This window comes from Marmota monax, unplaced genomic scaffold (genome assembly GCF_021218885.2).
Source record: "Marmota monax isolate L192 unplaced genomic scaffold, Marmota_monax_Labrador192_F-V1.1 WCK01_AAM20220418_F8-fsc00075, whole genome shotgun sequence".
Lineage (NCBI taxonomy): Eukaryota > Metazoa > Chordata > Mammalia > Rodentia > Sciuridae > Marmota > Marmota monax.
This window is the reverse complement of record NW_026694772.1, coordinates 2,364,411-2,377,025: the sequence shown is the minus strand read 5'-3', so window position 1 is coordinate 2,377,025 and position 12,615 is coordinate 2,364,411. Positions and strand designations below refer to the sequence as shown.

General features: G+C 37.7%; 1 protein-coding gene across 14 annotated transcripts in view; it reads right to left on the bottom strand.

Annotated features, from left to right (window-relative positions):
- The window catches only part of Dmd (dystrophin), a 2,205,817-nt gene that overhangs the window by 41,012 nt on the left and 2,152,190 nt on the right, over positions 1-12,615 (bottom strand). For 12 of the 14 annotated variants that reach the window (XM_058572890.1, XM_046425263.2, XM_046425265.2 and 9 more), the window contains one exon: positions 11,900-12,058. The exons of the other annotated variants lie outside the window; for them this stretch is intronic. In XM_058572890.1, the coding sequence (XP_058428873.1) occupies positions 11,900-12,058 (159 nt within the window). The remainder of the gene's footprint in view (positions 1-11,899; positions 12,059-12,615) is intronic. 14 annotated transcript variants of the gene reach the window in all.

Sequence of the window (12,615 nt, the reverse complement as noted above, 5' to 3'; positions counted from 1 at the left end):
TTCTAATGTTCTCTCTCTTACTATGGAGGAATCAGGCTTTGAACCCTGACATAAAAGAAAAATGCTGTGCATATGCTTACAGAATTATTTACACAGATACTTAACATTTTCAGGTGATAAGTTTAAAAAAGAGCCCCGATATAAACCTATAGAATGTGTGAGTCTGGTACACACAACTTAGATGTTTTCAGTTTAATAGAAAATGATATAACAACCCTGACAGATATTTAAAGGAAATTGGGGAAAGATTAATAACAGAATAATAAGATAAGAAATGAGAAAAACAAGGAGCCCCAAATCCACAGGGCAACAGGAAAACTCCAAAAGGCAGTCATCTACCCATTTACACAACATATCTATGGAGTCAGAACTGTGGAGATAATGATATGAGACACTGTCCTTTATTCTTGAAGATCTCACATTTCAGTGTGTGGGATACAGTTTAGTTCCACCATGATAACGGACTTCACACAAATGTAAAATGACTCATGCTTACTGCTAAAGCTGAAAATACAGGTCATTTCCACTTTTGAAATTATTACCTTGATTTATTAGGATATTATAGAAAAACATAGATTTACTTAAGACCTATAGTGATATCAGACAGAGTGACACCATGAAATAATCCAGAATTTGGAGACATGGAAAAAGGTCATCTTTTAATTATTGAGATATTAAAAAAATAAAATGGATATGGTTAGCTACCTGCAGAAACCATCCATTTACAAAAGTAAAACACACCAGGAAAGCATTTCTAAATGGGCTGCTCACAGAGAAGTAAGTGGGCATACCCAATTACAATCAAGTATACAAGGAGGTCCTTGGTCTTCTTTCAACACATAGTCTTTTCCTAGGAGGATGCTATATTCTCCCCAGGCTTCAACCTCCTTTAAGCCCCTGACTACCTGCCCCCACAATTCATTGCTCCCCAATCCAGACTTCTCTTTTAAAACTCCACACCTGTCTTTCCAACATTCCCCTGGACAAGCCTATTAGCCATGGGCTCTATGAACTGGAACTTGCTAAGCACCAAGCCACACAAGGTTGATAACATTGACCATTCATCTCCTTTAAAATTTCAATACCAGAAAATTAAAACAAAAACAAATACAGTACCAGGAAAGGAAGCAGCTTCTTTAAGTGGTGATATTACATAGAACCATATACTAGCTACATATCTTTTAAACTTATACTTTGATCTTATTAAATCTTCTTTTGAGTTGAAAGTTACACCTGTATTCTTATTATAAGAAAAAAGGGAAGACGTATCCTCCCAATATGTTGATTATACATCTTTACACCACAATCCAGGAGATACCTCAAGCTACAACAGGCCTTTGCATCTAACTCCTTCAAAAGCAAAATTTATTAGTAATTGTGAGAAACAAAAGTTGCTGTCTTTGGTAAATATCTTTCCAAGTTTAGTTAACAAGAACTCCATATAGCAAGTTAATTGTGTCAAATTACTGGTAGAAACTTTTGTTGGTGGCTTGGTTGAAAAGGCAGGTTATCCAGAGGGATATTCCACAAAGAATATAAAGAATTTTCTGTGGTCATGGGAAATGATTTAACCTTTGGATTTTCCAGACTAAAGCATTCTGGCCTCTGGCTCTATAGGGCAATTGCTTCACTACTAGGGAATATCAAAAGCTGCTTTTGTGAGCAAAATCCAGGCTTTACCTGCACATACTTGTTACAATTCTTTCCTCTGATGTTCCTAGAAAGACAATAGTTAGACTTATCTCCTACAGCAGAGAGCCAACTATCCTATCTCTTTATTATTTCTATTTTTATTTCTTTTTGGAACTGATTATTGAACCCAGACATGCTTAACCAATGAGTCACATCCCCAGCCTTTTTATTTTGAAACAGAGTCTTGCTAAGTTGCTTAGGGCCTTTCTAAATTGCTATGGCTGGCTTTGAACTCATGTTCCTCCTGCCTCAGCTTCCCAAGTTACTGGGATTATAGGTCTACACCACCAGGCCAGACATTTTTTGGCTGGTTTTTAAAGTTTAGTACAGACTTGAATTTCTTTACCAAAGAGTGTTCAGAGCAACATTGGGTTAAACAAAGCTCCTCAGGTTTCTTTACTTCGAAACTGTTCTATGCAAATGCTAATGTAATTATGACTTTCCAATACAAGAGTTTCCAAAGCTTACCAGTCCTTGGAATCACTTTTCTTAAAAGCACCTCAAAGATATTCTGCAGAACACATTTTGAGCAATAGTAACCTATATCCTCAGAGAACTATTATCATTTCTTTGGTCTTTAATATGAAGCCTTGTGAAATTACCAAAAGCCACTAAAAAGCCACATAAAATTTTCCTTGCTCTTTGTTATAAAAATATTGATAAGGGGCTGGGAGTGTAGCCCAGTGGTAGAGTGCTTGCCTAACATGCAGGAGGCCCTGGGTTCAATCCTCAGCATCAGGAGGGGAAAAAGTGTTGGTAAGGACACTGCCAATAATCACATCAAGTGAACACCAGTAGAGTTCAGGAACAGGCCAGTGGCACACACATGTAATCCCAGTGACTTCAGAGGTTGAAGCATGAGAATCAAAAGTTTGTGGCTAGCCTTAGCAACTTAGCAAGACCATGTCTCAAAATTTAAAAAAAAATAAAACAGGGCTGGGGATATAGTTTGGTGACAAAGCAGCCCTAGGTTCAATCCCCAGTACCTAAACAAATAAAATAAAAAGTTCAGAAACCTAAGTTTGCATCCGTGCCCCATCCCTTGCTAGTTGTATAGAATGTCCTTCATACCGTAACCCCAAGTGTTCTGTAAACAGCCTTGCCTTCACAGGGTTGTTGTAAGGATTAAGTAAAATAATACATATTCTTAGAACTGATCCTGTCAATAGCAAGTACTCATAGGAAAGCCACTTGTTATGTTGTTGCTATTATCATGTAGAGCCAACAAAATTATAGTGTTTCCTTAGAATGTTGTATGCTTCTTTCATTCGATATTAACAGAATGATAAATCTTTGTTTTCTCTTATGGCTCTGGCTACAGGGAATTTCCAACCAAATCTGAAGCTCGACTATGCTAATCCCGACTATGTCCACTGATCTATATATACTGTGGGAATCTTACTGCTATGGCTTTGTAAAAAATCCTTTTTAGAAAGTGTATACATAAAATCAATATAAGAATCTCCACTTGAATGTCCTCAGGCAAACAGAATGTTGTAGGCCCAATTTATAATTCTTTCTTTCTATCCACTGACCCCTTTGCATTTCAATAGTTTTTCCTGTGTGCACTGTTGTTTTGTTTTTGTTTTAGTACTGGGGATTAAATCCAGGACCTTGTGTGTGCTATAAGCACTCTACCACTGAGCTACGCCCCCAGCCAACCCCCCCCCCTTTTTAGTTGTAGGTGGACACAATACCTTTATTTTTATTTTTTATGTGGTGCTTAGGATCAAACCCAGTGCAATCTACCACTGAGCACCAACCCCTGCCCCATCCCCCAGCCCTTTTTAGATTTTATTTTGAGACAGGATCTTGCTAAGTTTTTCAGGATGGCCTCACTTGTGGTTCTCCTGCCTCAGTCTCCCGTTTAACTGTGATTATAGGCATATTTCACTGTGCCAAATTTCTTTCAGATTTTTAATGATCATTTCTCAGTTCCCTAATTAAAAAATTCTGTATCACCCAATTCCTCCCTCTGACTCCTCCTCTGACCTCTTTCATTCAGTGACTTTCCAATTTCTCCATGCCTTTTTCATTTGTCATCACTTAGACATCTTTAGATCAGAACCTGGCCATCTTTCAGCGGACTGTTTGGCTATACTTCTACCAACTTCCATGGCTTTAGCTCCCTGCCTGCATTCATTTTTCTTAATTTTCCCTTCCTCAAAAAATCTTCAGTGTTGTTTGGGAGGCTGAGGCAGGAAGATCTCGAGTTCAAAGCCAGCTTCAGAAAGAGTGAGGCACTAAGCAACTCAGTGAGACCCTGTCTCTGAAATAAAATACCAAAAAGGGATGGGGATGTGGCTCAGTGGTTGAGTGTCCCTGAGTTCAATCCCTGGGAAAAAAAAAAAAAAAAAACAACAACAACAACAAAAAAAACCCACTTTCAGTGTTTAACTGCTTATAGGATAAAATCCAGATTTACAAAGCCCTTTAAATAGTGGTCTCCACCTACTGTTCCACTGCCCTCTCATTCTCCTCATTCCACTGCACTGTCAGTCTGGAAAATTCATCCTTTCTCCTTTCACAACCTGGAAAACTTCTTTTCAGTCTTCAACCTTGAACTCCCTTTTGTGAAGATCTCTGCACTCCCTAAGACAGAATTAATCATTTACCCTGTGTCCCCCCAAGCACTTGTAATACTAGGTTATAATTAATTGTTCATATTTTAATGTCTTTTATTAAACATGAGGGTAAGAATCAAGTCTTATTCATCTTTGTAGTCTCTGCAGTTTTCAAAACACATTAAGCATTCAGTAACTATCTATGGAATTGAATGGAATTATATCCTCAGGCCTGGAAAGTTAACTACAGAAAGTCATGACCATAATCAATTCTACTTCAGTGGGATGGTCTGGTAATGAAGGCCACAAGGAGGATGAGGGTCTTCATGAAAAATCTGAAAAAAGAAATTACATTCTAAGAACTTTAAATTTTATCCAGCCTATCCTAGGAAGATGGCAGCTGTACCTATAGGATATGAATATTTTAATCACCAGAAGGGCACTTCTGTTTTTCTGTAGTATGAAGGAGTCCTCATGATCATTCAATTCCCTATGCCAAGATTCTAAGCTCACCAGAAAACAATTTGATTTTTGTTCTGATTTCTATGATGTTGGATTTTAAGATATAGGAACCTAGAATGGAATAACAACTCCTGTCTCTGAAAAAACATATATTCCCCATTTTAATAGATTTACTATTTGTACCTAACTTCATGCTGTTCCACACACACAAAAAAAGTTTTAAAGCAGTGTTAATACATTAATTACAATGAAGCAATATTGAACAGAGATAAATAGGAGGAAGGGGGAAATAAATTGTCATTCTAGGCTACCCATCCACTTCCATAAATTGGAAGCCAGGAATCAGTCCCGATAGACTTTAATGAACTTTGGATAAACCAAAGAAAATGTAGTGATATTGGACCTGCTAGTTAGAAATTGAGCTTCTGAGTCCTGGGGACTCTACCTGTACCACATGTACCTGTCTTCCCTGCCAGAGTAAAATGGAGATGGTTGGACCCAACTGTTTTTTTTGTTTTGTTTTGTTTTTTAGTTGTAGATGGGCACAATATCTTTATTTTTATTTATTTATTTTTATGTGGTGCTGAGGATTAAACCCAGGGCCTCATGCATGCGAGGCAAGTGCTGTACCACTGAGCCACAATCCCAGCCCTGGTTGACCCAATTCTTACACAGCTTTTTAAATGCAGCATGTTTGTCCTTCAAGCTCTTCTTTGTCCTTGCCATAAAAGGTCTTGGCTGTCTGATTTATGTGGTCAAACGAGTTCCCTTTATCTAAAAAAGGCTCTGCAGCTCTTTGTTTTGGGGCCCATGTTGCCAAGTGACATGAATGCCTAGTTTCATTAACTTTCTCATATACCACTCTAACTTGAACAAATGTGCAAACAGTTATGGGAATTAGTCTCTACTAATTTTCAATGATGTCTACAGGACTTTTTAACATTCCCTCCATTATCCTCCCCACCCCTTCTTTCTTTACCCTGAATTCCTCATCTGTCTTCAGAGATGTTCCTCCTCCTGTTCAAGGCCAGGCTCCTCCAGTATCCATAACCCCTCTTCCACCTGCCTCTTCTGGAAAAATGCTCCCATCATTCCCACCTCCCACACCCCTGCACACTCCTCCAGCATTGGAAAGTAATTAGGCAATTTTAAGTAAAAAAGAGCAAAAACTATACAACATCATATGAAATTATCCTGACAACCACAAGTATATTTGCAAATGTTTGCATATGTAGAAAATATCCTTAGATGCTTTTAGAAAGAAGGACACACAAGGGTTGGGGCTGTAGCTCAGTGGCAAAGTGCTTGCCTAGCATGCGTGAGGCACTGGGTTCGAGCCTTAGCACCACATAAAAATTAACAAATAAAATAAAGGCATTCTGTCCAACTACAAAAAAAAAAAATTAAAAAAGAAAGAAGGACACACAAGAAACCAATAAGGGTGGTAGCTTTCAGAACCAGAAACTCCACAATTGGAGAGGATAAGGTTGGAGAAAAATTTCCCTTTTCTCTCTATTCCTTCTTGAACACTTGATTTTTACATATAATACATGCATCTTCTGTTAAAAGAAGAAAAGTAATGGAATGAACACTTTAATGTTCACATCTTCCAGAATTGTGCCAAACCCAGTTTTTTCCTTCTGCTATGCACCCTCTAAGTAGGTAAACTCAACTCTCACTGTTTCACCTACCACCTATGAGACGGCGACTCAGGGGCCTAACAGCGTTGACCCATACCCCTTCTGCAAGCTTCTGAGTTCTTTTTCACAGACTGTCATACATTTATACATGGAGATGTCATCTGGACCTCAACCCAACCTCTCTCATACTCCATTCTTCACCTTCTAGCTACCTAGCCCCCTTGAGGAAGGATCTCTATAGATTCTGTCAAATTAAAGGACAGACCTTCTATTCCTCTTCTGAATTATCAGTTCCAGCAAGTTAACTCTCATCTTACAGTATATCCACCAGACCTGAGAATCATTCCTTCCCTCCCAGGACTATCAAACCACCAAAAACAACAATTCTATTTGTCCCCTGGAAGATCATTCAAATCTAGGCTGTCCTCCCCGTTTCTATTATTTAGGACTCTAATCATCTCTTTCCTGGGCTCCCATGCAACCTCTAATTTTGGTTTTGTTGTTCCACTATAGTTCTCAAAATCATTCATGCATCTGAATGAATCTAAGTGTATGTATATAAGCTGCATGTGTATAAGAGAGAGGGGCATAAGTGAGAAATAAGGACCTCCTTCCTGCTGACACTCTAGAGGGGCTCTTTGTCCTAGGTGAGGACGCATCAACTCAGCATGCCACCATGCCCTTCCAGACAGACCCTCATCCACCTAACCAGCCCCACTGCTTTCCATTCTTTGCTTTGTTAAAAAAGCAATATGTACTGTTTCTCTAAATATACTCTGATATTCCTCCCCAATACCTTGGTTTATATTCATCCCTGGCTGGGAATGTGCTTTCCTGACCCACTTCAGCTTGGCTATCTTCTCACCGTCATTTCAAACTTGCACTCCACTATTATGTATTATTATAATGCTATAATGCCCTGATTTCTTTTTAAATTAAAAAAAGGCCAATGGAAAGAAATGGAATAAAGATGCCTGAGCCTTTAAGACTGTTAACTATGAGAACAAGGTCCAAAGTCATCAAGTCACTTATAAGGTAAAGGGACAAGTCTGTTATTTTCAGCTAGTTCAATTCAGTGATATAAGTATCAAATCTAAAATTCCTTTGAATATAACATAAATAATCTTGTATAATCTTCGGAGGAATAAAAAGGAACAAGAGATAACCCAAATTTAGGCTGCATAAGTTCTGGATATCCAACAACAAGGCATGTGAAAGGTACTGAGTAGGTACAAAGAATCCAGAGTTCTCCGTTGTCATGTGACATCTAGTAACAACTTAAATTTAGGCTTCCTGATCAACCAGGTTAGTATTTACCTGCCTTTTAGACTTAGTAATAAACTATCCAATTTGTTATGCAGGTATAGAATGACAATAAATCTTTTGTCTCTTATAAAGGATAACTTTTCATTGCTAGGATCATGCCTTGGATTTCAGAGCAAGCCAAGTTCATTTAAACAGTGCAGAAAGAAAACAAAAAAAACTGGCAGTAATTTGAACACTACTAATTTAAGTCAGGTGAGTGCAGGGTTTAATGTATATAGGAAGAAAGTAAGCCTTAGGAACCCAAAGCTGAGGACACAGAATGAGGCAAATTCCCAACATCCAAATGATCCCTACCAAATAAAGATGAATTTGAATTTTCTGTGGTAATGAGTGAGAGCTATTTTGCAGAAATGAAATGTAAAGTTTAGATATCTCATTAATGTCACTAGTTACCCAAACTTAGGAGAGACACTATTAGAAAAAATCAGAGTCAAATTTAGCTTTTGCTCAGGGCTTTAGCCTTATCTTTGTAGTATAAACCAATGGGAGAGACCATATGACACCTGGGATTAAGAAAATGGATTTTTAACATTCTAAATTTATGATAAAGCAGTGGTTGGTGATAATCAAAGCAGTCTGAAGAAAAAGGTAGTATTTAGAAAAGTGAGCAGGAAAAAAAAAAGTCCATGAAAGGCTTTTCTCTATGAAATTAGGTTTAAAAGAATTTTCATCCAAAGTACATCATGCATGTGTGTTAAAACTAAAATAGATCAGCTTCATTTCAATTCATTTATTCATTAATTTATTCAACAAATATTTACTGAATGCTATGTACAACAATAGGGAGAAAAGGAATTCTAATGACAGAGATAGAATACTCCTGAGACCCTTCTAAAATAGCCATCTTCTGTTTTCCTAGGAGATTGTGGGGAGGTTTCATGAATAAGCAAAATTAACAGACTCCGATAACATATCTATAAAAGAATGGAGGTCTCCACGCCTCACTCTCCTTTGCCAACTGTTATTTGGAGATAAGTAATAACTGCAGAATAAAGGAAGGAAAATACCCGAAGATATAGTAAGTACACGTCAAAACCAATTAGGACAATTCAGGTTTAAATATCCTTTCCCATTTTCTGTAAAAGTAGGCTCCTGTCTGTCATTTATAAAGCCTAATTCTGGCTTGGGAAATAGCCAGCTTGGCACGCACAGAGAAAGGGCATCTAATGACTTCCTGGGTTTTCTCAGGGGGAGCACAGGAAATGGCAAATTAAAGGCTTCTTAAGCAATAATGAACTCAAAGGTCATGCAAGCAAAGCTATGGCTCTGAAGGTCCTTGAGTATAATTATAAGAGGACAGGATAGGAAGGAAGGAAAGAAAGAAGGAAGGAAGGAAGGAAGGAAGGAAGGAAGGAAGGAAGGAAGGAAGGAAGGAAGGGAGGGAGGGAGGAAGGAAGGAAGGGAGGGAGGGAGGGAGGGAATCAGACAGGTTGTTTTCAGGAGGGGAGGTCTATAGAGATATTTCTCTGGGACTTGGGAGGAGATATGAATGTGACTAAGTGTTGGGAGAAAGCAAGATACTCATTCTGACCTTTTCCTGAAGATCAAGATAACTTACAGAAAGACCTGCATCAACACAAGATTCTTCATTTTGGAGTTCTAAGTAGCCCTGGTATAATGTTCTCCTTTCTTTCAGAGAACAAATCATCCCATTCTTAGAGAATGATCTTGGATATCTTTCAGAGTAGAGTGGCTGTCACTGTACCACAAGTAGATGAACTGGTTTTTTTCAGGGACATTGGTTCCTTATAAATATTTCCTCAAGATAAGGTACATTCTGGGGAATAAGCCATGATTCTATGTAAATACCATTTACACAGAATTACTCCTCTTTGTTCTCTGATTCAAGGTAGAGTTGGCTATTTTCAGTCAGAAAAGTCTCGATTTGAATTTAGTTCTACCATGGGCTCACTGTGAAATCTGGGGCAATCTATTGGAACCTCTCTGAGTCTGCATTTTCCTCATTTATAGAAAGGAGAAAAGCTCTTCCTTATAGAGCTTTTAGGAAGATTAAATGATTTAAAATATATTAAAGTGATCTGGAAATGAAGGGTTGGGATGTAGCTCAGTGGTAAAGAGTGTGTTTAGTGTTCCTGAGGTCCTGGGTTCAATCACAAGCACACAAAAAAAGCTTTCTGAAAATCATATAATGATATATAAATGATAGTTATCAGTATTCTTTTTTTTTACTAACACTCTTTGACCTGGTTGCCATGGTATGGGGGGAAAGTGTGCTAATGACGTACAAGACAGAGCTCTTGACCAATGAACTAAACAGATCTATTAAACAAGGGCAATAATCACATACTACAAAAATGTACTGACTCCTCAATAACATCAAATTCTCTTTACAATTTTTTCTATTTGATTTTGACCGCTATAATTATTAAAGATTTAACATGAATGAGTACTAATGATTATTCTCAATAAAGTGGAGGAAAATGCTTTATCTATCATGGTCTTTATTCCTGAACAATTTTACAAATAAGACCCAGAATACAGTTATCATTAAAACAAAAAATAATGTATAATATTACCTCCAGGGTGGTACTCATATGATATCCTTGCTGTATTTTTAGGTTTCCACCAAATATTTTCTGAGTACCCTCTAAGTATTCATATTGTGCTGGGTACTTACTACAAAGGACATGAAGAGGATCAGGGCACAGTCCTTGCCCTAAAAGCACTCAAGTACCTCATTACAGGGAGGCCCTGATGGTAACTGATAAAAAGGCAAACTGTCAAGGATTTCTCTAAGAAAAGTCCAAAGTGTTCTGGTAATATGAGCAAAAGATAGATTGCATCTACTGCAGAGCCCTAGGAGGGTTCTATGAGGAAAGTTATTGTGAGCAAAGGTGGGACTCCTTTGTTAGAAAGGGCAGTGGAAGGTTGGGGGATAGCAGGTAGGCTGAGAAACAAGCTTGAAAGTGGATGAGAGCAAGATGTAGTCAGAAATAATAGCTACCACAGTATAGCCAGAATGCAGGGAGTACAAAAGAAGATGAAGTTGAAAAAGCAGGTCATGAGAAAATTGTGGAAGGTTTGAATGCCCAGCCGAGAAGCTGGACTTTTTCTTTTTTTTTTTTTTTTTCTCCCAAGATGTAGTCATTTAATAAAGGAAGAATGTCATGATGGGTCTTGATTCTGGAAAAATGTACAAGTAGTCGATATGGAGGAGTTATTGCAGGGGTGGGAAAGAAACTAAAAGGAAGCAAACCAGATAAGGAGCTATGGCCATAGGTCATAACATATTAAGAGATAGAAGGCAGGGAGTGGCAGGAGAAAGAACTGAATGAATGGCAGTTTGCTTTTTCATCTTGAGGTGACATCCTCCCTGAGGGCAGTGGTTCTCAGACATACTGTGTTGCCTTGATTAAGAGGTCTTGGTGCCTTGGGCTAAACCAAAGAGATGAAAGTACTTAAGTGCAACAAATTTGAGCAATTTCTCCTTTAAAGACTTGCCTGGTGGCATTTGCCTGAAGAAGGCACACTGTGAGTTAGAAATGATTATGTGTAAAGGCTTTGTTAACCAGAGGACCTAGGATATAATAAATGTAATACACCAAAGTAAAATAAAATGATTTGCATTATCCTAACACCACATAGTACTCCAGGTTTTTACAACTTTTTCCTCTCTGCAGTCATTGTGAATTTTCTTTTGCCCTTTTCCTCTTCTACAATTTCTGCTATTTTTATATGAACATTTTTTACAGGTGATGGCTGAGAACTGGAATTATCTCTGTAATCGGCTATCATGGTGAACGCAAGTAATGACTTCTGCATTTGATGATGAATAATAAGATGAAATAATCTATTCCCAAATATGACCAAGCCAATGAATCTACTTTCTTAAATGTTTTGAGATAATATGGCCAAACACATGTAAAGATTATATAGTCATAAAATTACATGACCTATTTTTTTCTTAAATTCTATTCTAAAATATAAAATCAAAGCTGAAATACATGCAAAAACCAAGTACCCCATCAGCATTAATCCCTTCACACCTAAAATGATTTCTTAATCATACTATTGCATTCATTTTCTTCTTTCAGATTAAAAAAAAAGACAGAGAATCTGCAAATGGAGCTAAACAGATTATTTTAGCAAACAATTAGACACAGAATAACTCTAAGTGAAGATTCCTGGAGCTTGTCTGTGTGTGCAAGTTTATGCACTCTGCTTACCAATGACAAAGCTAGAAAGAAAACTCACCTGTTTTCTTCCTCAAGATCTGCTAGGATTCTCTCTAGCTCCCCTCTTTCCTCACTCTCTAAGGAAATCAAGATCTGGGCAGGACTACGAGGCTGGCTCAGGGGGGAGTCCTGGTTCAAACTTTGGCAGTAATGCTGGATTAACAAATGTTCATCATCTCTGGAAAATAAAATCAAAGGTTTTGGTTTTTTCCCCCCCTTATTTTGCTTTGGGGGTCAGGGACTTGGGTGTGTATGGAAAATAGAAACATTTATTTGCTATTAACAATAAGATCTTATTTCCTGGTTCTAAAGACATTTAGGTACTATTAAAGTTGTGGTCTACCACCCTACAGATGACAATTCAAAGTGTTTTGGGCTGAATTTTCAGGTGAAATTGATTGGCCTATTTACATGGATAAAGAAAAGGTAGGATTATGGAAATACCAGGACTGTGCATTGACCATTTAGCCAATAGTTAATAAGTATGAGAAGACATAATGGTCATTTCATGCTTTGGTACCAAGCCTGTCAAGATATAATCTGTTTGCTAACCCACACTACTGCTGGTACTGATTAGGGGGAAAAATCCTGTAGCCTTTAAAATAATAGAGTAAATATTTTCTTAAGTGAAAGGCAAGGTAACCAAGAAGCGTTGCTTCAGTGAGCTAATTTTAACTTATGAAAGTCATGGAGGCAGAATGGTAACAATAATTAAGCTCTAGATAAATAACTGTT